General features: G+C 49.2%; 1 protein-coding gene across 2 annotated transcripts; it reads left to right on the top strand.

Moving 5' to 3' along the window:
- The first annotated feature begins 3,315 nt into the window (after positions 1–3,315).
- On the top strand, positions 3,316–26,509 carry BOK (BCL2 family apoptosis regulator BOK). 2 transcript variants are annotated; one of them, XM_082055913.1, is made up of 5 exons: positions 3,316–3,539; positions 4,410–4,749; positions 8,531–8,659; positions 17,706–17,869; positions 22,263–26,509. In XM_082055913.1, exons 2-5 carry the CDS (start codon positions 4,527–4,529, stop codon positions 22,281–22,283), a joined length of 537 nt encoding a protein of 178 aa, XP_081912039.1. In that variant the 5' UTR covers positions 3,316–3,539; positions 4,410–4,526; the 3' UTR covers positions 22,284–26,509. The 2 variants fall into 2 exon arrangements, with proteins under 2 accessions (XP_081912039.1, XP_081912038.1); XM_082055912.1 differs by having other exon boundaries at positions 22,259–26,507.
- The last annotated feature ends 396 nt before the right edge of the window (positions 26,510–26,905 follow it).

The following is a 26,905-nucleotide window of genomic DNA, read 5'->3' as shown; positions in this document are numbered from 1 at the left end:
TTGGGTCCCATTCAGCTGCTACTTCCGTGTATTGTTTTCCTGTAGCAGCTGGCAAAACATTTCTGTTTAAAAAAAGTGTTTATTCTAGCCCCCCTACCCCTACTGTATGGCTCTGCAACATAAAGCCTGACATCCGAGGGGTTTTCACAGGGGTAAGTGGTAACTTCACCAGCACAGAACTGCAAAAGTGGGAGATGGAGAGGCAGTGAGGAGCAGCTGGGATGTTAACTGGGTGAGATGCTGCAGAGGAGGGTTCAGGGATGGTTCTGTCGAAGGCTTTGCCCTGGTCACAGTGTTTTGGCAGAGCATCTTCTCTTGGAAGGAAAAGCTCTTGTACCGACAGGGTCTCACAGGGCTGGTTGCCCGGCTCTCTGGCTGTTACTGGTGTGTCTGGCATCGCTTCGGTGTCTCTGGCTTCCCTAAGCCCTCGCTCTGCAGGTGTTTTAGGACACTGCCCAGTGCGGAGTTTCTGCTGTAATTGGCACCATGAGGCGAAACAAAACAAGAGCTCTGATGGAAACCAGGCTGGAAACGAGCTCTGAGGGATGCAGGGTTATTTCCATGCTGCGGCAGGAAAAAGTATCATGCAGACCCCTTCATAAGCTTCGTGGGCTCACAATTAGCCAGCTATTTTGCTTCCACTGCAACTATTAAAAGGTTCTTCCAGAGACTGACTTCTTGAATGGTTAACATATTACAAGGTGCCCACATTTGGGCTGTTGCTGTGTTCTCACTGATGTGGTTTCCCCAGGGTTCACTTCCACTTGAGGTACTTTCAAAATGTAGTCATGTGTCTGTGGTCCCCCAGTTTTACTAAATGAGTGCTCCAAGCTCTTTTGGTCACCCCATTGGAGACAGGCAGGACCTGTGGTGGGAATCCCATCGTTCCAGCCAGAACACTGGCAGGGTCAATAATAGCTATACCGGGAACTGTGGGTTTGGGTGATGGAAGCTGTTTCTGCACTGTTTCCTGAGGTTTTTCCAGTATAGAACTAGTCTCCATTGTTGTAGCCTATACATACTATGGAAAAAGGGGCTCAGATTCCACTGGCAGCCCCTTGGATTGTAACACCCTGTTCTTCTGCAGTCAGCTGAGCACTATGTACTGCAGTTTCATCTATTTTTACTTATAGAGGTATCTTTCAGTGTGAAGCTGTATTTTTAGTGTATAAATAATATAGGTAGAATACCGCGCACTGTTTTTCTTTGTTTTTAAATACAGAGCCTGGTTTATTGCACATAGCCTTCACGTTTTTCTGTCTTCCTGCAGGGTGGAAGTCGAGGGGGTGACAGCCGGGCAGGGAACACGTGGGACGGGCTTGGCACCCCTGGAGGGCTGGCAGGCACTGTGACAGTTGCGTATTTGCCAGAATTCTGGAAAACATTATCATTAGTTAAGCAATACTGATATTTAAGCACTCATTTTTGTTCCAGAACTCTACTGAATAGGCACAGTTTAAATAGGACTACTGTTTCAAGCTGTCAGCTGTTGCAGGAAGCTAAGACATAGTTTTTAACGATTTTTCAGCCATCGGAGTTGCAAGGGCAAAAATATGATTTTCCAAGAGCCCATTGGGCACACTTTGCGGAGATGGGGTGAGTTAGGGATGAGTAGTAACAGCAGATCTCTGGAGTCTCGGTTTCAGCTTCTGTGGGACAGGCCTCTGTCTGTAGTGACTATATTGACACTTGAGGAAGGCTAGTGGATAAAAGCAAATTTCTGAGAGAATCTTTGAGCGAATGCTTGTGGCGCTGGAGATGCACAGTCACTATCGCCGTGTTAACATGATGGTATCAAGCTGGGCCGGGCATCCCTGTCACAGAATCACAGCATCACAGAATGTGAGGGGTTGGAAGGGCCCTGGAAAGCTCATCCAGTGCAATCCCCCCACGGAGCAGGAACACCCAGATGAGGTTACACAGGAAGGTGTCCAGGCGGGTTGGAATGTCTGCAGAGAAGGAGACTCCACAACCTCCCTGGGCAGCCTGGGCCAGGCTCTGCCACCCCCACCGTGTGTCCTCATCCCCGCTCCCCCCCCCAGCAGCTGGCTCCGCAGGAGGATCCATTGCTGGAACGAGGACGGTTTTGCTGCAGCCGCCCCCCCCGCGCGGCAAAGCGCTCCCCAGTCCACCCAGTTCACCCAGTTCACGGCAGACCAAAGCACGTGCTCTGCATTAAGCCTGTGCGTGAGATGTGTGTTGGATGCCGGTCAGGGTATTTGATAGATCATATAATAAGGCTTTTTCATGTGGTTCATTTGTGCCTTTTTATCCCTCAGTTTTGAGACCAGCAGTAGTGCAGGTTGTGCTTGGGGTTTTTGTGTGACCCTCACCTTGGGGCGCTGTTCTTGCCTCTGTCTTTTCTCAAAGGTGACAAGTGAGTGATGACAATGGCAACCTCTTGCTTCTGACCTGCTTTTGGAAAGGCTGTGTTTTGAACATCCCACCTACCCAGTCATTAATCTACAAATTCTTATTTGCTGGAGAGAATTTGAGTTTGTGCTGGTGTAATTTCTTGTCTGCAGGAAACCTGTATTTCTAAAACTTCTTTTGTTTCAAATCAGAACAGAGGAAGCCAACATTTGTATGTGGTCTGCTGATTCGAAATAGTATCACACGCACACAAAAAGCTGAGTGTTGTGGCATCAATATGATAGTGTTGCAGCAAAAAGTTGATTTTGAAATTAATTTCTAAGTATGCTGGAACTGATTGAAATGTTATTCTTAAACTTTGTATAGTAGTTTTCTAAATGGACAGCTCTTCATTCTGGACAAACTATTTCCTATCAGCAAACCCACTTCATTTTTTTAACCAGAGTACTCGACGTTTGGGGAATGCAAGCGCTGCTTGATTTAGCCCCAAGCTGTTTGCTAATCTCATCCATCACAGAATCATAGAATCATTTTGGTTGGAAAAGACCTCTATGATTGAGTCCAGCTGTTAATGTAATATTCCTAAGACCCTCACTTAGGCATAATTTTGGATAGAACTGGTGTGACTAGCCCAGCGCTGAGTTGTGACATCCCACAGATCCCCACTGAAAATAACTGGACTCTGCAAAAGTCGCCTGGGGAATTCACCAGGACCTGGTGCTATTTCAGCAGCGCCTGCATCGCTCTCTGTTCCACGGGGTGACCTGCTCCGGGTATTCTGCTCCTTCCCTCACCCGGGAGACCCTTGAACGAAGCCCCTGTGCGCTGGCAGGAGAACAGCAAAGAACCTCCTTAAGAGAGAAGGAAGGGGAGGAGAAAGCACTGCTCCCTGGCTATAGCAACCCCACCTCCCAGTTATTTCATCTTCCTTACAAGGCCAAACCAGACGCTTTCCTCTCCCCCTGGGTCCCTTAAAAGCAGCAGAGGATCCCGGAGGAGCGAGGGTACCGGGATGCCCGGGTGATGGAGCCAGCGCGGTGCAGGCGGCTGCTGTGGCAGTGTCCTCTGAACCCCAGCCCAGGTGTCCACTGATGCAGACCAGCCAAAGCAGCGTGAAACCAAACGCAAAGAGAGATCACTGAGGGGGGAAAAGTGCAAGATGAGAGGTAAATATGTTTTTCATCGGGAAAAATAAAACAGAAACAACCGGCTTTATTTCATTTGAAAATCGTTATTGTAAGTAGATGTCTAGAACTGGGGGCTGAAAAATACTAACATCTGAGTAAAGACTGGTCTGACTCAAAAGCAGCACTGTGCTAAAAAGTCATATCGACAGAATTCAGGTGACTGAAGAAATTCTGAATTTTTTCTTTAGGCATTCACACCTGAAAAAAAATGTTAAATCTGCTCTCCTGTTTTGCTCTGTGCTGTTAGTAAGGTTTTTGAGAAGTAGCATGCATGCTCCTTTGGGGGAAAAAAAGAAAGAGAAAAAGAGTGGCAGAACTGAAACCTAAACTGAGAATGTGGTAAACTGTCTGCAGTCAGGCATTTCAAATGCTCCCGCACCCCTGTTCTTGCAACTGTGCCATTTCTGCAGAAAGATTCATGACCTACTGAGCTGGAATGTCTGTTGACATCTGGTTGAAGTTACTGTAGCTGGTATTTGAGATTCAGGGTTTTTTTCCAGTTTAATTGAAACAAGCTGAGATTGTCTACACATTCTATGAATTGTTTCCACGCTCTTGACCATCCAGTCTCTCCAAAGGGCAATTCTAGGACTGCTGAATCTGAACTGGACAAGAGGAAACGCTTTGATAGTCCCAAAGCGCAGCCCTCCTGGGTGGGTCCTGCTGCCAGGGACAGTCAGAGGGGCTGGAAAACAGGACACGCTGCCTCTTGTCTATAAGATGCACTGAGACAGATGCTTTCCAACTATGATACTACTGATGTTAGCGTAACTGTAAGGTAGAATACTTGGGCTTCTGATTTACATCCTTGCAATGCTAGAGGACTTACAGGTGCTTTTGTTCACCCAGGTAAAATGAAAAACTGGCCTTTTGAGAATAGCTGCCGGGAGCTGTGACAAAGCGAGGGAGCGGAGGATCGCTCAGCAGGTTCTCAGCCGTCCCGAGGTGGGGGCTCAGCGGCCGAGGATGGAAGTGCTGCGCCGTTCCTCGGTCTTTGCCGCGGAGGTGATGGAGGTTTTTGACAGGTCTCCCACTGACAAGGAGCTGGTGTCCCAAGCCAAGGCTCTGTGCAGAGACTACATCAACTCCAGGCTGATCCGAGCGGGTGTGAGCTGGAGCAAAGCCGAGCCCGGCACGCTGGTGCCTGGCGGGAAGCTGGCTGAGGTGTCCACCATCCTGCTGCGGCTGGGTGAGTCCCTCAGACCCGGGGGAGCAATTCAGACCTGGAACTGATGGGTGCCCAGAGGCTTTTCATGTGATGATACAGAGGATTTTATTCTCTGCTATTAGCGGTTTGGTTTTGCTGATCTTCCCTAAACGGCTCCTTTACCCGCGTTTCCCCAGTCCCTTGGAACACCGCTCAGCGCAGTGTTTCCGTAGAGCTACTTTTTTCCGAGGACTTGCAAGAACTTTAAAGTGTGATGCAGTCCAAGAAAGCCCAACAGCAAACTAATATTATCTGCATAAGTTTTCACAGTAGTTTCAGTAGTCTTTCTCAACTTGGCATTTTAGCGGGTCTTGCAGTGTCTTCTCCAGACGCAGGTGACTTGGCTGCCATGACACAACCCAAGTTTGGAATCTAGTAAGAGTACTGCTACTTCTAGACCTGGGCTTCATCCATTCCTCACCCAGCTGCAAGGACATTTAATTTGGAGGTAGTTGCTTAGACCATGTGCATTAGAGATCTTATAAAAAATACTTTCAATGACAGTGTGCTTAATTTTCCTTTTGCCTACCTTAATTGCTCCGGAAGACGTGCGTTTCTTGCTTTTTGCTGGAGCAAGGAGGAGTTGGCTGGCGTTGCCTGGCAGACTCTGCGCCAGCCCCTGTCATGGCCAGGTTAACGCCGAGGCTGCGGGGAGAGGGATTTGCAGGTCATGCCTGTGGGATGCTGTGTGAAGATGAGCTGGTGCCAGGAGCACCCTCTCGACGCCGGTGCTTGCCAGGCCTTTTGCTGTAGGTTTGAGCCTCCTGCCCAAGCCAAGCTGTTTGTCTTTTGGGATCTCGACTCCCTCATTCTTGGAAGCTGCTTCCAACATCCCTCTTGTCTTCAGGTATTAGTTGACATCTGGCTTGGAAACTACCGTGAACATTTGCATCTGATTTAATTACATGAAAGCTCAAATAAGTCTGTTGAAGTAACCTTTAGCTGGGCCTAGTCAACTCAGGACCAGGCTGAGCTCCCCACTTTCTCCCCTTTATTTCTACTTCTGTTTGATATTAGCACAGATTTCTTTTAAAGGCATAAGTGTGTTTCTTTTAGCTAACTTTCTTTCATTCATTCTTTTTCACTTTTTCTCTCCTATGTTGACTTCTGTTTTTGTTTCCAGTGGTTGTTTGGTTTCTTGGTTGGTTGGGGTTTTTTTGTTCTTCTCTCTGTCTCACCCCCTCTTTGTCTTCCATTTCTTCTCTGCCTGGGTTGGGGGTTGAGATTTGTTTGCTTTCAACCAGATCTCCTGTGGGTGGCCAGGAGCACGTTAAAGGGCAAGCAGGTGGCAGACGGGATCTGAAGGCGTCTCCTGGATGACTCTCCTGTTCCTTATTCATGTCCAGATGGAAAGATTTGGCTGACAGTCTCAGGAACTTGGCACTTTCCCTGAGCAAATCTGTTTGGAGAGCACCGTGTGGCACCCATGCCACAAGACGGGTGAGCAGTCCTCCTGATTAGGACGAAATGTTGTTTCCGAACTGTTTGTTCAGAAACGCTGCCTGCCACATGGCCTGTCATCTTCTTTTCTCCTTTGCTGCTATAACCTGTACGAGGCCAGGGGTATCCAGCCACCTGCCAGGAAATCCTTAGCTGTGCAACAAGCCAGGCCAGTTTTTTCTCCATGATAGAGTATTTCCGAGCCCTTTTGCACGTGCCACGGCTGATGAGTCCGATGCGGTGGCCGGGGGGTTGGCAGAGGTGCTGGGCCCAGGCGCTGCAGTTGCAAAGTCCTGGGGAGGGAGACCTTGTCAGCTCAGGGAGGCTTAGCAGCTAATTTGTGCAATTAATGAGTCAGAGGTGGTAAAACCTAATGGTATGGCCACCCCAGACCAACCTGCCGTGTGTGTCAGAGCTCTGGTTTATCTGAACTTGTCTCTCCTGTGGCCGAGAGCCAGACAAGCATCCTTTCACCTCTGCACCGAGCTTCTGCGTCTGGGCACAGTCATTGCTGCCCTGCTTGTTCCTTTGCGATTACTGGAGGAAGGAGAAGCACAGAAATTACTCTGAATATAGCAAAGTGCACGGTTGGGCATCTGAACATGGACACAGCAGACTGCCACCAAAATAACAGTGCTGCTGGAAAGGTCCTGGGGCAGAGTCTCTGTGAGCCTGGAGCTGCTTTTCTTGCCCTGATGCTCTTGTCTGCCCGGCTGCTGCAGGGCAGGGCCTGCTTTAACAGCATGTGCGGCTCCAAACAAAATGCAAAACAAGTCCTGATCTCAGCCTGGGCCTGCAGGCACTGCTCGTTAAAAGCTGTGTCGGTGGCAGGCTACCAAGTACCGATCCCAGCTAACCATGGGCAGGGCTATCCCCATTTCCTTGCGTTCACAGGGAAGCCTGTGTGCTCCCTGTGAGGAGAAAACAGCTGGTGAGTAGTGCAAGTCATTTTCCCTCTTATCAGGGCTGTCCATGTGTTTGCAGCGTTTCCTCTTGCCATCACATTGTGTGGGACAATCCCACACGCACAAAGGGCCCAGAGAGCTCGTCTATGGAATCCTGTAGAGCTGGGGTTTGCCGGTGCTGTGCTGAACGCCAGTTAAATGAATTAAGGATCAGTAAGTAGCTAATGACTCTGTAACAAGCTCCTGGCTGGGGTGGCATCTTTTCTGTTCTCATAGAAATGAAATTTTCAGGAGGACGGCGACAAGCTGTCTGAGTCTCGCAGTGGGACGGAAGGCTGTTGTGACAAGTCTCCTCTTCCCCCGGGTGCTCCAGAGCACCCTGTGCAGGAGGAGGACGCAGAGTGTCATAAATCTAAACCAAATAGGACTCTCCATGCACAAAGGGCCTTGGTCCCGTGCAGTGTTTGCACTGTGTAATGCTCCTACAGCAGCTGTGCAGCCCTCATTAAATATCTGTCAACACCTACAGAGAGATAAATCCATTGGAAACTGGGATTTATTATAATTCTTCTGCTTAAAAATGGTTTGTTTTGCTACAGAGGAAAAGCTTTACCGCTGTTGCCCAAGCTCCATAGCTCAAACATGTGGTTCTCTGCTTGTCCTTGGTATTTCTGTCTGGGTTTTCAAGCCAGCCCAGCACCTCCAACCTGGGGAGAAAACAACCTGGAACTAGAGGCACATGCCTGTGTGTGTGTTGGGAACCTGGGTGCTGGGAAGTCAGCCAGGCAAATGAACATCCCTTCAGTAATTTGGACGAGAGAAAGAACGAGATCATCACTCAGTGCCTGTGCGAGCATAAAATAGCTGAGCTGATAGTCTCTTTGCTCAATTAATGTTGGACAGCTCTGGGTGGATCCTTGGCTTTCATCAGCCTCCAGCGTTCTCGAGTCGCTCTCATCTTGAGGCTTTTTTGTACAAGTCTGATGGGGTGTTGAGAAAGGGTGTATCTCTCAAAAGCTTACATAGATGTACATGCCTCCTTTCCACTTCTGAAGAAAAATGAGATGGCTTTGCTTGTCTGAGGCCTGTCTCCTGTGCTGAGGAAAGGCAGGCAGCCAGCCTGGGAACTTCATTTATATCCCGGATTACTGCAGCCGCACCACTGGTACGGGGCCACTGCCTGTCCCCACACCCCTTAGGAGTCCCAGGCACAGGGGATATTAGGACGGCAGAGAGCTGGTGGCAGGAGGTCGCGTCTAAATGATCTGAAACACTCTGCTGCCTATTTAAAATCCTGTGGAGCTGGGCGTAAGTCCCCTGGGCTGGAGGGATGTGTGGAGTGGCCCCAGCTGTAACTCCTATACGATGAGAGCAGGACTCGGGGTTCTGTGTGCTGACTCCTGACTGTTTGTTTCCAGGGGATGAGCTGGAATACATTCGCCCCAATGTCTACCGGAACATCGCCCGCCAGTTAAACATCTCTCTGCACTCGGAGACGGTGGTGACGGACGCCTTCCTGGCAGTAGCCGCGCAGATTTTCACCGCAGGTACTGTGCCCTGGCAGATCTGCAGGCAGGGCTGGGTGGAAAGGAATGGGATGGAGCCACGTCTCCCAGAGAAGGCGTGTTGCTGGAATGGCCTGCAAGGTGGGGCCTGCTTCTGAAAGGGCCGTGGGCAGTTTGGCGGCGTGCCCTGCTTTAATGGTTTAATGAGGGCTCCTCTGTGCTCTGTTGTTCTGGCAGGGAAATGCCCTGTTTTATAATCCTGACAGGTTCTTGCTCATTCTAGAAGGCATCTCCTGCCCTTCCTTGTTAGGAGGTGGTGTTATCTCATTGCACAAGGAGGTCATTCATTCCAAGCTCCTTCGCTCACCATTGGCAGCTGGAGAAGATACATTACATGGGAGTCTCCCCTGTTCCAGCTCACGTCACTGATGCCGGGAGCCAGAAGCAACTCATCACAAGGGAGTTCCTCTCTTCCTGGCTGTCTGTCCCACAGCAACAGCCACGGCTGCGATGGAGCTGCTGCTTCCAGTTGCTGCTTCTCTTTTCTTGTAGGCAGAGAGAGCAAGCCTCGGCCTTCAAGGCTCACTGTTCCAGACAAGCAGGCGTCTGAGCTTTCTCACTGCTTAGGCCTGAGTCATAGAATCATTTTGGTTGGAAGAGACCCTCAAGATGATCAAGTCCAAACATAACCTCCCTCTAGCACCAGACCTAAGAACCTCGTCTATATGTCTTTTAGACACCTTCACGGATGGTGACTCCAGCACTGCCCTGGGCAGCCTGTTCCAATGCCCCACAGCCCTTTGGGGAAGAAATTGTTCCCCACATCCAACCTCAGCCTCCCCTGGTGCAACTTGAGGCCGTTTCCTCTGCTCCTGGCGCTTGTTCCTGGGGAGCAGAGCCCGACCCCCCCTGGCTCCAAGCTCCTTTCAGGCAGTTCAGAGATCAGAAGGTCTCCCCTCAGCTCCTGTTCTCCAGCTGAACCCCCCAAGGTCCCTCAGCCACTCCATCACACTTGTGCTCCAGCCCCTCACCAGCTCCGTTCCCTTCTCTCAACTCGCTTCAGCACCTCAAGGCCTTTCTTGGTGTGAGGGGCCCAGAACTGCCCCCAGGATTGGCGGTTTGGCCTCCCCAAGTCCCAGCACAGGGATGGTCACTGCCCTGGGCCTGCTGGCCACACCAGTGCTGGTACCAGCCAGGACGCTGGTGGCCTCTTGGCCACCTGGGCACACGCTGGCTCATGTTGTTCTGCTGCCTGTTCCCAGAGATAGTTGTGGTAAGGAAAGATACACTCTGCACTGCGCTCCTGTGAGGGAACCTCAGCTTCCCCTGAAAGCATTGCCTGCCTGCGGTGGGGAATCAAGGGAAGGGAAACATTTGGCATGAAGAGATTCATGTCAGGCCAGCCCCTCACACAATTGTGGGGTTTCCGCAATGTCTCGTTGTATTGTCCATGGAAGGGACAGTAGGCGTTAGAGGCTGGAAACAAACCAACCAAAAATCCCTCCCCCCTCCTCTATAAGTCCCCCGCTAAAAGACAACAACAAAAAGGGGCGGGGAGGAGAAAACAAAGACAGTCACTTGCTGGCAGCATAGTAGCGTGAAAACATGGGATCTAGTGACATTGACATGGGAATGTCCCAGGAGGTCATGATTCTTGTTACGCTGGGAGTAGCTGGTACGGGATAGAAATCCAGGTTTCTGTTGTACCTTCAAATAGGCTTTGTCACCCAAATCCCTTGTATCTTCTCAATCAGCTATGCATCTGTATGCATCTGAACTGCATGGGAACTGCTGACACCCCGGAGAAGCCGTGTGCTGACGTCCTGGACTCAGGTCCGACGTGTGTTTTGGTGGGGAGCACAGATCCTCTCCAGAAACACTAGAGAATTGACCTCTGAAAGCTCAAGCAGGGCTCCTGGTGGGTTGAGCAGGGCAGATTCACTCCCTGGAACCGGGAAACAGAAGCCGTGTCATAAGAAATGGATGGAATTGGATTCCGTAGCTAGTAGTGCAGCCCTCATCCCTTCAGGGCATGCCTGGAATGCAGATTGCCTTTTCACTGGGCTGGCTTGGGAAGCCGTGGAGGCTCAGAAAGGAAGAGCTGGGCGAGTATGGCAGGAATGTCCGAGTGTGGCTCATTCAAAGTGCAGGTGCCCTGTCTTGTCACTTGGTGCTGAGCTTTACTGGCTTCAGGGCTTACAGGAACACAGAGGTCAAGTTTGCAGGCTCTGGTATTTTTGTTGCAGGTAGGTAGGTGATGTTCTTAGATGACTAGAGGTGACTACATCAGAACTGGCCCACCTCCGAAGATGAAGGGGCACAGGGAATCAAGCCAGAAAAGCGGGTGGCCGCAGGTGCAACAGCCTGTGGGTGCTGCTGTGCTGCATGGACGTGATGCCGGGGAGAAAGCTCTGCTGGCCTCTGCAAGTCCTGTGCTCCCCCGTGTATATTGAGAGTTGCATTTTTTTATGTTCTTCAGCTTCTCAGCTCAGGAGTCAAGCGAAAAGTGTGGATGGTTTCAAATACTTCTGTTGAAAGTAAAGCTAGAAAGTGTAACTCTTGGTTCTAAACTTGAGGTTTTCAGGGTAGTAAGAATGGGATCTGGGCTCAGCCTGTTGAGGCTGGTGATGCTGGAAATTTTGGGAACATGCTAGAAGCCCAGGCTCAACCTCTGCTGCTGGTGCTGCCCCTCGCATGGGATACTGTGCTGCATAAACAGCTGGCTGGCTGGCTGCACTGGGGGTGGATTCAAACCTTCCTGGTGCTCTATATGCTCTGTTTTTTCCTCTTCCTCATCTCTGCCTTGGAGCAACTAACAGGATAACCTGTGAGTTGTGTATTCAACTGCTTTTTTTTCAAGTCTTTATTGTGATTTCTCTTGCTAGAAGGCTGTTGAGTGGCAGAGGAGTTCGCTGATTTTTAACATTCCTGGATCCCAACTGCAGTCTCAACACTCAGCATTTAATGCTAAATCCAGCAAATTGGAGCTGGGTCTGGCAGCCAGACATTCATTCCTAGTTTTTTTTGCAGTTCAGAGGAAAGAGGCTCTTTTTGCGCAAAGGAAAACAGGAGACTCAAGTGCAGCTGGAGTTTTTATGCCAATTACCAACAGCTAAAGCATCTCAGACTGTTTTTCACTGTCCAGTTTATTAAGAAAACAGCTACAGTCTGACACTGCAGTGCCTAGGCAGTTTGGGGAGCCCCATTAGTCGCTCGCAATGCCTTTCCAGCAAGGGAGTGGAGCATTTTGACCCTATGCTGCTGGTGAGGTTTTCTCCTTAATCTTTTACGTGACCTTCTTCCATACTCTGGTCTGGTTTCGAGTCTTCACCCCGTAGCTCTGGCTGTGCCTATGTCCCGTCCTCGCTGTGTTCAAGCCGTGACTAAGCACAAGACCTTGCTGGACCTCTCAGGAAGGTGAGTCTGAGGACATCTGGCATCCTTATTGGTCCTACTGCATGAGTGCATGGTGCCGTATTTTTTACAGCATTGTCTGTCCCAGTTATCTCAGGTTTGGCTTTTCTCTGGTGTAGCAAAGACAGCTTGAATTCCTATTACAGCTGAGAATATAGGCAGAAGGCGAGCAGCTCACAGGGCATGGTAAGGCTCAAGCAGTATCTTGCTTCCCTGTTGCCATATGATGTGTTAGCTATTCGCAGTGAGGAGAGTCCGTCTGTGCGGAGCCTGGCACTGCAGAGCCCCAACCTGCTTTGGATGGTGAAGGATCTGCAGCAGCATCACCTCTGTGACAACAGCCCTGGTTCTGATGTGGGGCCCAAAGCTGCTCTGCAGCCAGCAGGAGACTTTCCACTGACTTCAACAGGCTTTGGATTGGAGTCTGGCCGAGCTGGCATTCACATTAGCAGTTTAATTAAATCCCAGAAGGAAGGGGTCACTTGGTGGAAAAACAGAAGAAGAAAAGGGAGATGTATTTTCCTTTCCTAAAGCAAATAGATTCCTCCAGTTGGTAAAGGCTGCTAGGCATGAGAGCTCTCCCAAAGCCTTCATGTTGCGTTTGGCTGGGTTTGGGTGCTTCTCAGTTTTTAATCATGAGTTCTTGGGCTAAAGTGAACCTTGTACAGTGGGTGTGCATGGTTGATGTGTTCTCAGGAGGAAACACTTTCCTCTGCAGGAGCAAGTGGTGTCAGAAATGCATCCCATTGCTTCCTTATCGCTTGGGCCTTATGAGTTGAGCTTCCTGCCTTGTGCACGTCCTTCTTGGCTTCTTTCTTTCCACCAGAGGAGAGTATATTGTGTCTGGCTGTATCCTCCCAGCAGCTGAAATGTAGCAGCTGGTCATGTTTGTCTTAGGTCTGATTTGCAAGTTGAGCTCTGATGCTGAGTGGAGCAGCAGCACCACTTTCAAGAGCGGTCTTCTCCTGCTAATTCATTTTCCCCTGGGCTCGCCAGTGTTTACATACCCTGGGCTCCATGGCTGGCATTCAGACTGCAACTTGTATTTCTAATTTTTTCAAATGTCTTCTGATCAGCTCTTCATATTTTCCGTCTCCTTTTGTTCCATCTCTGTGAGCAGAAGTATCAGAACTTTCTCTGTTATGATCACTCCTTTCTGGACCAGTTTTCCATTCCCTCTTGTTAGCTCCTGTGCACAGTGGGAAGCTGTGGATAGGTTGTTTCTCTTGGTGATGAGCGCCTGTTTCACCCAATGTGGATGGCAGCTGTACCTGTGGAGGAATTTGCAGCAAGACAATGTGTCTTCTCATCTGCACTGACCACATGCAATTCCACCTTACGCTGAGGGATGCATCAAGCGAGTCTCACCCTGGCATGGGAATCACAGGGGGCAGAGGCACTGCCAGCTCAGTAGGTTGTGCTCCTCTACCCCTGCCAAGGGAGTCATTGAGAGAGAGAAGTTAACAGAGTCAGTGTCCTGGAAAAGAGCAGCTGGGGCTGCTTGGCCTGTTCCTTCCTGGCCTGGGGCCGGGTGGCCGCTGGAGCCCCCTGGGGCAGAGGGACCAGGTGTGGGCATTCAAGGTGAGGCCCAACCGCCAATCCTGGGGGCAGTTCTGGGCCCTTAACGTTAAGAAAGGCCTTGAGGTGCTGGAGCGAGTGGAGAGAAGGGAACGGAGCTGGTGAGGGGCTGGAGCACAAGTGTGATGGGAGAGGCTGAGGGAGCTGGGGGGTTCAGCTGGAGAACAGGAGCTGAGGGGAGACCTTCTGATCTCTGAACTGCCTGAAAGGAGCTTGGAGCCAGGGGGGTTGGGCTCTGCTCCCCAGGAACAAGCGCCAGGAGCAGAGGAAACGGCCTCAAGTTGCACCAGGGGAGGCTGAGGTTGGATGTGGGGAACAACTTCTTCCCCAAAGGGCTGTGGGACATTGGAACAGGCTGCCCAGGGCAGTGCTGGAGTCACCATCCCTGGAGGGGTTTAAAAGGCACATAGACGAGGTTCTCAGGACATGCTTTAGTGCTGGAGTCAAATTATGTTTAGACTCGATGATCCTGAGGGTCTCTTCCAGCCAAAATGGTTCTGTGTATGATCTCGTGATCTCTGCTGTCTCAGGTGAGGAGCCCAACCAGCTGTCTCTGTCCTCTGCCTCCAGCAATGGCTATAGGAGTTTCCATACAGAGAAACTGGGAGGGGATCTCCTCCTCTCTCCCACCTGTGGCTCTGCCAGCAACAGGAATAACAGACTGAAAGATTGGCTTGACCCTGATAGTCATGCTCGGTAAAGCAGAGGATAATATGAAGTGACTGCTGAGCCCTTTGCATCCATCACCACGATAAGCATTGGCCAACAACTTGCCCTCTTTCTGCTGTCTGTGTAAGAGGGAAAGGGGCTCTGTCCATTTACTGGGGAGTGTTCACCACACGCAAGTCCTGCAGCAGGTGCCACTACATAGCAGCTGTGACAGACAAGCCAGAGCTGAAGGGCTTTCTCTCCATCCTCTCTGGGAGGAGACACCTGGACCAACAGGTCTGTAGAGAAAACTACTTTCCTGTGTTTTAGGGAAACCATGGGTCTATTGAGCTTTTATTTTGCATAGGTTGTGGATGCACTTCTCTGTTAGAAGGAGAAACTCGGGTTTAAAATAAAGTTAGTGAAGACTGCAGCAGTCTTTCTCTACCAGGGTAGCCTCAGCCCTCTATCAGTTTAAGTTACTGCCATGTAAATATCTTAAAGCTAATGGACTTGCTTAGAATCATAGGATCATTTTGGTTGGAAAAGGCCTTTAAGATCATTGAATCCAACCTTTAACCCAAATACTGCCAAGCCCACCTCTAAGCCATGTCCCTAAGGACCTCATCTATGAATCTTTTAAACCCCTCCAGGGATGGTGACTCCACCGCAGCCCTGGGCAGCCTGTTCCAATGCCCCACAGCCCTTTGGGGAAGAATTTGTTCCTAATATCCAATCTAAATCTCCCCTGGTGCAACTTGAGGCCGTTTCCTCTTGTCCTATCGCTTGCTGCTTGGGATAAGATCCTTAAGAGCGAGCGCTGTCAGTAGAAGCTTGGGAAAAAGTCAGTGAACCCTTCCCTGGATTTCTGGGTAACTTTGGTCCACGTAACTCCAGATGCAAGGAGCCACATTTCTGCAAGGATGGATGATTGTAAAAACTGGCTCACACTAAAGCTGCGTGTGAGCCAGCTGAGGCTCTGGTCCAGGAGACTGTGGTCAGCAAGAGGTAACCCCTGAAAGCCTCTTGATTGAGTGGAGACGTATCGACCTGCAGGAGGACAGCCGCTTTCTTGCCAGGAGGAGGCCTCTGTCTAGTGTTTTCTCATGTGGTTTCATAGCCTCTTCCTGGCTCGTTCTGCTGGCTCTCATGGTGACGTGCAATGTGAGAAAGACAGATAAATGGTGTGAATACCACACCGGCAGTGAACTTCCTGAGTGACAGCTCTGGGGAAGGGACACCGCAGGGCCTACTTGGAAAATAAAACCAGAAAAAGAATAGCGGCCAATTTAGCTATATTAATAACTTCCTCTGATCTTGGAGATAGTGCTGGTGAAGGACAGAGTATCACAGGAGACTCCGAGCTACTGCTGTTCCTGTTGCTACAGAGCCTCACAGAAGGATCATCTGTAGCTTTTGATCTTATGTCACCCAGGAGTGAAAAGTGGCTTTTTTTGAACACTGAATTGTTTTATTTCAGTATAACAAGCCATTCCTGTGGCTGATGTTTGAACAGCTTTTCTAAAGTTTAGGAAATTCCTTAAAGCGTTACTGTGAGTGTCCCTTTAGAGGCAGTAAGTGGAAGGATTGTGTAAAAGCTCTGAAACCTGCAGTTGTTGTAAATGACTGCGGTGTGAACAGGCGTGAGGAGTCTGGAGCTCCATCCCAGACAGATGGATCGGGGTATGTGGGAGTGCGAGGAAGGAAAGAAGGAGACCATTTAAATTGTAGCTAAGGTTTTGCTTTCTTAGCTCATGGATTGCTGAGCACATATGGTGTTCTGGTTGTGTGTTTAACCCCTTCTGGTCTTTAGATCTAGTGACTGAACTAACCTTTCCTTTGTCTCACCTGTTTGTTTATTTGTTGCAACTCAGCACAAATGGTTTTGTGTGATTTTTAAATACTGAAACTTCACCTGGCTTCTGGCTACATTTGGGAAAGGCCTTGGACAGACTCCACAGAGACCTAACACGGTAAAATGCTTCACAGTATGCTTGTCAGGTACAGCAATTTTAGGCTGAGAGAGTTGGGGGTGTCCAGCTGGAGAAGAGAAGTTCCAGGGAGACCTCATTGCAGCCCTTCTGTACATAAAAGGGGCTGATAAGAAAGATGGGGACAGACTTTTGAGCAGGGCCTGTTGTGATAGGACAAGGGGTGATGGTTTTAAACTAAAGGAGGGAGATTCAGGCTGGACATGAGGAAGGAATTGTTGTCCCTGAGGGTGGTGAGAGCCTGGCCCAGATTGGCCAGAGAGGTGGTGGATGAACCATCCCTGGAGACATCCCAGGCCAGGCTGGACGGGGCTCTGAGCAACCGGAGCTGGTGAAGATGTCCCTGCTCATGGCAGGGGTGGCACTGGGGGAGCTGGGAAGGGCCCTTCAACCCAAACCATCTGTGATTCTGTGATTCTATAATGAAGTAAGGGAGGGAATTAAACTTCCTAGTGGATCCAAAGCAAATCCAGTGCTGTTGTTCTGAGATAGTTCTTCAATATGGGTGCAGAAGTGACATTTCCATGTCACTGGGCCTGACAGAAGCCCAATGAGGGACTGCAGGCTGCAATGTTCAAGCACAGAGGATTTATGCCCAGTGGTGTTGGCAAAGTGTGAGGGAGACCCAGGGATGCTGGCTGGTATCCAGAACTGAGCTGGAGCGCTTACCGCCAGCACTAACAGGGGGATGACTGCTGCTGGGACAGCTTCCACGGGGCGTTCGCTGCTGACAGGTCAGTCTAGCAGGGAGACTGTTTTCCAGGAGATTAGATAACTGACTGACACCCCATCCCTGTGCTGCCTTCCGTAGGATAGGACGTGCAATGTTAAGTATTGTAGACAGAGTGGCAGAATTCTTGAAGCCACCTGGTTTTCATGTGGAGACTGAGATGTACTCCTCACATCACGGAGGAAGCCACCCCTCATGGCCCTAGAGCCTCCCCTCCCTTGTTTGCTCTTGTGTCATGGTAGAACCAACTGAAGATGCTTATCTCATCTGCTCTGAGTTCCACATTGCTTTGTTTTAAGGGTGTTCAAGAGTTGTGCTGGTGACAAAAATCCTAGGTTGCTCAAACTCTTTGAATTCAATCGCCTCCTGTGCTGCACGTGCATGGCTGAGAGTTAACGGCAATATAAACCATGGTGCTGCACAGCTTCCCAATTTTGGTGGTGCCTTTGGGCTGCTTTCTCCAAAGCTGTGCACCCAGTGCTGAGAGGGGGTCAAAGTGTGCCCAAGTCAGACTGTTTAATCCTGTTTCTCCAGGTGGAGAGGTTTCCCCAGTCCTGTTTCCATCATATTTCTTTTCCCCCATGGTGCAGAACTGCGGCTGCACCTGAACCGGGAACTGCATGCATGTAGCATGGGCATGTGTGATGAAGGAAAGCTGTTTCCCTTGGTTATTCAAGACTGAGCTCTGTGCGTGTGTAAATTTGAATTACTTTTCTTCTTTCCACAGGCATAACGTGGGGCAAGGTGGTGTCCCTGTACGCTGTGGCGGCGGGGCTGGCGGTGGACTGCGTGCGGCACGCACAGCCAGCCATGGTTCACACCATTGTAGACTGCCTGGGAGAGTTCGTCCGCAAGAGCTTGGTGACTTGGCTGAAAAAGAGAGGAGGCTGGGTAAGAGATGCTCTCTGATCAAGCTTGCTTCCACACACTCAGACCAGAAAATATGCCAGTTGATGAAAGAGTGCCCTCTCTGCAGCTTTATGCAGAAAAATGTTGCATAAGATTCTCGTCCGAAGCCCCGTGGCCACCACTGTCCTGCTTACACATGTGTTAGACTCAGTATAACTCCGCTGCTGCCTCGTGGTCCCGACCTCGGCAACATCAGCCACTCTGGTCCTCAGACTAATTCAGTCCTGACCCACCAGAGCCTCTTTGTTCCTGACCTGAATGTCTCTGGAGCTGCCAGCCAGCCATAGTGGGATACTGCAAACAGGGGTCACTATCTCGGGGAGCTGTTTTCTAGAAACTGAATGAGGCCTGTCAACTTATTTCCTTTTTCATCCACTGCCCCGCAGTTCCTCAAGTCTAAGCTTAGTATATTAATGTGACTTCCCACTTTAAGGAATTCTAGAGGGTTTTAACAACCCTGGTGGTTTGTGCCATTCCCTGGCCTGATCCACGAATAGCTTCTTGTGATGTAGCTCAAACTGTAGCTTATCTATGGTTTGAAGGGCACTCATCACACCCATTGAGAGTAGGAGGGCTCGTGGCTCTGTCACTGCTCGGAGACCATGGGTGAGGGAGGGTGCTGCTCTGCATTGCAGGGTGGCTCCGTATCATGTGGCTTTGAGCATCTAATTTCTTTGGTGCTCTCTATACCCAACGGCAAACACACTGCTCCTGTGAAGGATGGTTTAGAGCAAGAACTTTGGTGCTGCGCAATAGCCGAGCGTGTTTCTCATGGCCTCCCCATAGCCTGAGGTGACGGGCTATGGCAGCGGCTGCAGCCGGGCGGTGGGTGTGTGTACCGGGGTCTCTGTGCCTGCCTGGATCCAGATGCACCTTGGAGCGACGCACCCAAAAGCACTTTGGTGTGCGGCCTGGCAGATGCTGCCTGGAGCTAAATATTGCCATATGACACCACTGATCTCACGGGACGTCTTGTTCCCAAGGCATGTGCTCTTTGCAGACGGAGCCTCGGCAGCAATTTTCTGCCTTTCCAAGAAGGGATATTTATTCCTGAGCTGTTGGGAACTGGTCAGGCTCCCCACCCCACACACCCTGGGGTGGCTTCTTCCAAACTGAGTATTGCTCCTCTGTGCTGAGACCTCCCTCCCACCTGTGCCTGTAGCTGATGCAGCCACCTAGTTTCTCCAGGAGTGAAGGCACCTTTTGGATGGAAGGCGACTGGAAAAGTAGCTTTGTTCTGATTTTGCATCTCTTGCATTTACAAAGCGTCATTTCCACCTTAGATCATCTCTAAAACTCTGCGACCTTGAGGCCAACTGGGTCAGGGAGCTGTTTGACTCGGCCGAAAAGTCACCTTTGACTTGAATGCCCTGACCTGTTTAATTTTGTGTCCACACAAACAATCATACCAAAGTAGGTGAAGGAAATCCTGGGAAAGCAACTGATTAAGTAGCACTGTTCCTGCCTGTGAAATCTCTGCCTGAGTATCATTTGAGGTTTATTTTAATTGGGTACCTGTAGATCTGGTTGAAATGTATTCTCTGAAACATTTTTTCCTTTGGAAAAAATCTAGTTTCATTAAAATTGAAATGTTGCACAGGAATGTGCCTCTTCCTAGTCTCCAACTAATATTTTTCCTTTGTTCTGGTAAAACATGCATGTTCTGCTAAGTTGGCATCTTGGTTTAATTTTTGTATCACAATATCAGAGTTGAAAACAGGGTGTTTTGGTAGCTCCAAATGGGTATTTCTGCAAAGTTTGTTGCATAGCAAACAAACCACAACCCCCATCCCCAGTCCAGAAGCGGCTCTTTGCAGCTGAGATAAGCCCTGTCCGCTGCAAACTCCTGTGCCCATCGTCCCCTTTGGGCAGCCAACGCATTTCGACTGGAGCTCCGGAACCAGCGCTGCTTGCTCTCAGGATCTGGCCCTAGGAAAGGGAAGCCAATCTCACTGCCACCAATCAAACAAACTGACTGTAAAAGCCGCCGGGTTGTGCTGATTACAGCCTGTCTCCGGTACCCTTATCCACAATGTTAGGCTGCAACAAGGAGATATTTTCCCTTGAGAAATGAGTGGTTCCCTCAGTCTGGTGAAAGGCTGCTTAGTTATCTTGCCATCTTGTGCTGTGCTTCCCTGAATGTTCTTCCTCTTGCTCCAGGCACTGCAGCGTGACACTTCCCAGCCTTGTTCACAAATGGGCCGGAGGAACCAGCTCTGCATGGGGACCCTTTCATCTGCTGCCTGCCTGGCTGTTGGCAGTTTTTTGTTGGCGTGGAGCCCTTGTTTCCCCCGTGCACATGGCCCCCGTCTCTTACACATCATCTCAGGTTGTGGCTGCCAAGAGGAACCACCTTACCCTCTGAGGTTTTCCTGAAAAGCCGCTGTGGGGACCTTGGAAAGGCATTTGGAAGTCTCCACTCAGCAGTAGGTTCCCATACTTCTTCCATAGGGTGGAGAAAGCCTCCACTCCCCAAAGCCCAACCCAAAACAAATCTCCTAAGAGACACAAGAAATTTTCAACCCTTTGAGGCATCGTCTCTCCCTGGGGAGAGTTTGCAGCCTCAGAAGTGGCTTTACAGTAGAACAGAACGATTATTATCTTTTTAGCAGCTGTTACATACATTTGCTAGCAAGAAGAGCATGTGACTTGAACTTGTTTGAACAATTAACAGGCAAAGATCAAACTGCTGTTGCAGGAGTTTATCAATGCCCCGCAAGACTCAAAGACCTGCTTTATTAACTAGCTTTGAAATGTTCAATTCCAGTGCCTTATCAGGTATGCTTTATTTGGATAACAATAGCTAAGGCAATTGTTAAACAGCTGAGCACTTTTGTTTGTCTAAGCAAGCACCATACACATCTGTAAGCGGTTCTGGCTCCAGCTCCTCTCGATTAGCTGCAGAGAGGTCGTTGCTTTTGGCAGGGCATAGGGCAACTCTAAGGAGTTCACGTTTTCTCAGATGGAAGTTAACCCTCTGCACCTATAATCAATCCAGCGTGCATACTGGGGCCTTATACTGGTTCACGTGAGGCACTCAAGCCCTTCAGAGCTTAGGTTTCTTACTGATCAGCTACGCTAACATCTGCATATGTTATCAGACAGCTACTTGCACGTCATGACTGAAAAGGCAGCTTGACACAACCCTGTTTTAGGGACATGCTGGTCCCTAAAATTGGACAGGTTTAATCGGTTCAGACTTTCAAAAATGCAAATAGGGTGACTTTTGCTAAGCCATCACTGAAAGGATTTAGGCAGACCCATTTTGCTTTCCTCCACAGTACAGATGAAGGACTTGTGACCACCAGTACCACATTGCAGCATCTCCTGTTGCTGCGTGGGAGCTGCTGGCAACAGCCCTTTGCTCCAGCTATGACAGTGGAGTTGGTTAGCGTGGCTGCGTTTGCTAATCAGACACAGCGGTTTGTCCTTTCGGTTCCCCTTTTGTTTTCTTCCAGTTATTCCCAAGGTCAGTCAGGCTCACCCACATCTTGAACACAGGCAGAAATACTGGAAAATATTATTGGAGTATTCAGCAGCTCTCGTGTCCCGTTCTATGGGAGGAACGTCCTAGATTTGAGAGCCTGACTCCCTCTGCTTTTGTTTTCCCCACCAGAAGATGCAATTTTCTATCATCTGCTTCTGTCCTGTTCACTTTACCCTCCAGGTATTTTCCACCTTCTCCTCCCAATGCCAGCTGAGATCCTGTCTTCATTAATCTGCTGGGTTGTTGTTGGTTTGTATTCATCGCAGACCAGCTTCTACTCTTGTTAATACTTGAAACCAGCTGCCCAAGCAATCTTTAAATCTGGCCCACGCGTCTGGGAGGCATCTCTGCCAACATACATATTTCCACAAACAAAGCTTGCATTGCTTTAAATTTAAATTGGGGGTTGGCTTGCTTGAATGAGTTCCAAATAAAACATTAAGGCAAGAGAAAAAGTGCAAGAAACTTGAGCTGATATTAAACAGGACAACCTCTGGGAAGCATCTTGCTTTACAGAGAAGGATGAGAATGCTGGTATTGCCAAGGCTTCCTAGCTCTTTTGAAAAGGGGAAGAATGTGGGTTTTTTATTTAGCTATTCAAAATGGAAAATGCTTGACAATCTTCCCATAGAGCTTCTTTCCCCAGAGGTGGCTGAAAAGGGGGGGTGCTTCACCTTGTTAATGCAGAATGAAGCAAGTGTGTTTCGCAGAGCTCTTGAGCCTGATTTACTAACTTGCAGGGTATGGAGGTGTCAGAGCAAGAGTTTGTGGCTGCTGCCGGTGCTGTGGCAGTGGTGGCATAGGGCTGTGCGGTCGGGAGAGTCCCCAGCGGTGGCTGGTGCGGCTCAGGGCATCTCTGATGATCTCTGTTCCCTCCTCATTAGGCAGACATCACAAAATGCGTGGTGAACACTGACCCCAGCCTTCGCTCCCACTGGCTCGTGGCTGCTGTTTGCAGCTTTGGGCACCTCCTCAAGACCATCTTCTTCGTCCTGCTGCCCGAGAGATGAATCCGAGCCTCCAGCTGCAGCCCCTGGCCCCATCTCCTCCCCGGCTCCAGAAGCAGTGGTGATGACCATCTCCGAAGAGGAGGAGAGAAGAACTGGGACAAACACAAGGCTTGTTCTCCTCTCCCTTCAGCTGGGAGCAGGTGACCAACCCCAGGCTCCTTTTTGCAGCCACAGGAGCCTCTCTCACCATTAATTCCTTGTTTCCATGGGTCGCTTGTATGTGGCCTGGACACTGCCGGTACCTGGGCGCGCTGCCTGCAGCAGCGTGTCAGACATCCCGGGCTGTCGGACATCTCTCTGTTCCTTATGGTTGTGTTGCATGCTTATCCTCATGTCAGCCAGAGGGGAGGAGGGAAGGGATATTATTTGGAATAGGATAGAAAATAGGAGAGGGGGAGAGTCCCTCCTTCACTCCATGTGAGTCCCTTTTCAGTCCTCAGACTTGGTTTGCATCAGTTCTTGTTACATTTGTGCTTAAGCCCCATCTCCTCCTTTATACCCAACTCCAACGTGGTGGGCTCTCCCCACAGCACGGTGGGGGTGATAATGCAGCCATGGGTTTTCCATGTGATAAGAACAAACACACTGTTGTCAGATGCTTCTCCCCAATGCATCTTGGACATCAGGGTGATGTGCAGGAGGCGAGGGCAGCTGCGTGTGATGCAGTTTGCAAGTGTATTGCATTGACCCCTCTTGCTGTGCCCACACACCATTCCAAACAGCAGAGCGAGGTGTCATTGCCTTCAAGCAACAACCTGGGACAGATATTTGTAATGAAGAAAAGCCTTTTCTCCTCTGAGATTTCGTCAGAGCTCAGCACGTAAGTAGGAAAGGCCGGGGGCACAGGCAGGAATTAGGGAAACAGCAAGTGAACTGTCTGGTGGTGCGAAGGGGAAAAGCTGTGTCAAAAGTAGCTGATTTATGTTTCTCCTTTAATGTGTTCAGAAGTACAACTCGCAGTTATCTTTGTGGCAAACAATAAAAGAAAATAGGTGGTGTTTCACTATTGCAAAGGGTATTGTATTTGTTTCCAGAGTGAAAAATTCCAAAAAAGGCCAGAACAGTACTGAGACAAACACTCAGACCATGCTAAAAATACTTCAGCTTTTCCCCTGGTAGAACATGTTAATGTGTTAAATCCACAGCTCGCCTGGGTCATGCGAGGAGTTTAACCCACGTTGTTACCGTGTCAGAAACGTCCTGTTTTCACCGACAGAGGCAGAGCTCGGCAGGCAAAGCCGTGGAGCTTTTTCTCTGCCAAAGCCTTGCAGGAGACACCTCGTGCGTTGCCTTGCTCCCAAGAGCGTGGAGTCACGGGGAAACACTTCTGGATTAAGAACATGTGGCATTATATGAGCTTTTTTATGTTTTATTTCGTTGGTTTTGTGGGTTTTTTTGTTGTTTCATTTTTTTCTCCCAATTTCCCTCCCTGTATTTGGGGCGGGCTTTACCGTTCCCTTCCAGAAGTTACAAATGGGTTTGGCAATAAAGCAAAGCCCTTGCTTTTGGGTTATATCGTGTGACAGGTTTCAGCTCGCAGCTGGTAGTGCTGTGCTGACCAGCGAAGGATGCGGAGGGGTTATCCCCTTAGCTGTCCTGCTTTTCCTGGGCGAGCCCTTTGTGCTTTTGCAGATGCCTCGACACGTGGGTACCCGGCTCAGCGTTACCCGTCGTGCTACACCTGCTTTACCACTTCAGTCTGCTAGGATTTTTTCAGTAGTAAAGTAATTCTTGTGGAGCAAAACCCATCCCGCTGTCCCCAGTCGCCCAGCACTAACACTCACCAAGAAGGGAAAAGCCTCCCGTTCCAGATCGAAGCTGGCCGTGCTGCCTTGGATAGTGTCTAAGTGGACTCTGGCTACACTATTAAAAGTTGGGGGGTTTGTACTGACAAAGTTCCCCACGTGGATGCAGCTGATGGTGCCCTGAGGTTGGTGCATTTGTGTGTGTGCAAAGCTTGCAGCAGCTTCCCAAGTAAAACCAAATTGCCAAAGCTATATATATATATAATTTTTTCTCTTCCTGACATAATTAGATTAGCACTAGGGGTTTTGCTGGCACCTCTCCCACTTGGGATTTTCTTCCTTAGACTCCTGATAGATCCAGCTATGGACATTTAGACCAGGTGCAGTGTATGTGGTGAGCTGAAGCAGTCACGCTTTGAGCAGCACAGACCCTTGTCTGCAGTGCACCCAGTGCAGGCAGCAGAGGTCACTGCAGGGGGATGCAGCTGTGTCGTCTCAAAGGAGCTCCTGAGAAAAGAGACATTGGCTTTCTGGAAATACCCTGGTTGTGTGCAGACTTTGGGGCGGTTTTGCAGCTCGCCAAGTCCAGCTTTGCCTTATCGTGCCTGGTGTTTCATGAAGCGCGTGTGAGTTCATGGCGCGAGCTCAGCTGGACACTGGAGCTGCCAAGACCTTTCTCAATTTAGATGCTGTTTTGAAATGTAATACTTAAGGCTACGACTGCTTTTTCAGTAAACAAGTTATATCAGAGGGACTATTAAGGAACTTAAATAGTTAAATGCGCCAATTAAGTGAGTTTAACAAAAAGATAATGATAAGCCAAATAAAGCTGCACTGGTGGAAAGGAATGTGTGTGGGTGGGAAGGGGGTTACAGAGGCAGACAAAGGCTTGGTCTGGAAACTGCTGATAATGAAGAGGTGGTGGAGCTCCCCGCAAACAGGTTTTAGACTTCTCTGGCTTTCCTCTCTCTTCTTGCAGTTGTTAGTCCCTGCAACGTATATACTGGAGCTGAACAGCGTGCTGCTTGTCTGGCACTTAGTGTTCAACCAGGATGATGCTTTTACCCTACTCACTCCTGCAATAGCCACGTCGGCACCAGTCCTGCTACCAAAATAAACAGCAAGCAGAATTGTGCACACCGCTGTGCATTTGGGAGACAAGTCTCGAGCCTGATCCAGCCAAGTATTTATGTTGTGTTCAGTTTTAGTCGTAATATTTAGGCATTTCAGAGTACTTCCAGAGGCCCTTTACAATCTCAACAGTTCTGTGGCTCTGTGATTCTTCTTTTCTGTCTTCTCTTTTGGCCAGTCGTACTTGATGTGAGACATCGGGATTGGTTGTTTATTGCCCCAATAAACATTTTCCTTTTATATGATGATTGGTGATGGTCCTAGGAGCATGTCTGATTTATTCAGCTGTTTAAGAAAACCAAGAGTGTAAGTACCAAGGCCAGTATTATTACGCTTCTTCATATTGAAAGCCTGGCTTTTGTTCCTCCTCCAGCATCAAAAAATGAAAATCCTCAGACTAGCCATCTCATACTTTTTTCTTTCCAATTCTCTGCTTGAGAAAACCGTGGGTAGAGAAAGTTGCCTTAATTTGTTTTTAAGCTGTTTTGCTCACGTTTAATGTTCTAAGTGAGCCTTGCCCGTGCACAGACTGTCTCGGAGGGTTGCTCCCTGTCGCCTGTTGCCCACAGGGGTTTGGCAGTCACTTAGGGGGTAGCAGGAGGTGGGAGGAGGGGTTGAAATGTGTAAACAACATCTGAGGTATTTTAGTGGATGTGGAATATTTCGCAGATGGGAGCAGCCCATTATTGCAGTGGGGATTGTCAAGGTCAGAGAGTTGAACCTGAGCTCCAGCCGAAGAACTTGCTTCGGTAAGGATTATCCCACTCTCCCCAGGCGCCGTCCTCATTCTCCTTTTGTTTGGAATAGACTTACATTCCGTCAATGGAAACACTTGCTTTATCAAAAAGGTAGGGAGCAGAAACGCTGTCTCGGTTTTGGTATTTCAATTACGGGCATTTGAGCAATGCTTATCGTGTCCTAGATGTGACATTGCTCCAGCCACTGCCTGGCTGAGACCTCTCCCTTGTCACACGTGGGCAGCAACCACAGAAACCGAAGCGGGCTCAGTCTCGCAGAAGATGTCACTTGTGTTCCTGCACTGCTTTTTCTCCTGTAAATGGAAAGAAAACAATCTGTGAAGCCCTTAATTTATCAGACTTGCATTTGTATAACACACTGAGGTGCAGAACAATAGTGTCAGGGAGCGACATTGAGCCTTTCTGGAAAGTTGTAATACCAAACTTCCTCATTTTCAGACTTGTTGTTGAGGCCCTGAGAAAAAGCTTTGCCTGTTATTTTTTTTTATCCTCCTTTTAATGTGTAAAGTCTGCAAGTGGTGGTTTGGGTTTTTTTGTGCACATTAAACTGAATATGAAGCAGGTTTTGAGTCCCTTAGGCGACTTTCTGAAAAGATCAGGCCCGATGGCTTTGCCAAGAGCCTTCTTGATGTGTCTCTCATCAACATGTGACTCCTTCGATTTCTTCACTCTTGTTGCATTTTAAAATCCCTATATATCATTTTTGTGGGCATGAATTTGCCACAGATTAATTATTCTCTTAAGGCAACATGAAAACGATGCATGCTACTAAATTAAGGACACGAAAACAGCGATTTAATGTACTCCTGGCAGAGCCCATAAATTTCTTCCGTGCAAGTTGTTTGACAGGCGGAATTTAAATACTCCCTTGGAAAAGCCTGTAACCT

This window comes from Streptopelia decaocto, assembly GCF_964273445.1.
Source record: "Streptopelia decaocto genome assembly, chromosome: 6".
NCBI lineage: Eukaryota > Metazoa > Chordata > Aves > Columbiformes > Columbidae > Streptopelia > Streptopelia decaocto.
Note: the sequence above shows the minus strand (reverse complement) of the source record. Positions and strands in the feature narration are given on the sequence as shown.

Bases quoted from the DNA above. Each gene is read 5' to 3' on its own strand.
- BOK (XM_082055912.1), top strand. From the start codon at position 4,527: ATGGAAGTGCTGCGCCGTTCCTCGGTCTTTGCCGCGGAGGTGATGGAG. The intron at 8,660-17,705 runs GTACTGTGCCCT...TTCTTTCCACAG, and splicing joins CGCGCAGATTTTCACCGCAG to GCATAACGTGGGGCAAGGTG. The intron at 17,870-22,258 runs GTAAGAGATGCT...CCTCCTCATTAG, and splicing joins TGAAAAAGAGAGGAGGCTGG to GCAGACATCACAAAATGCGT.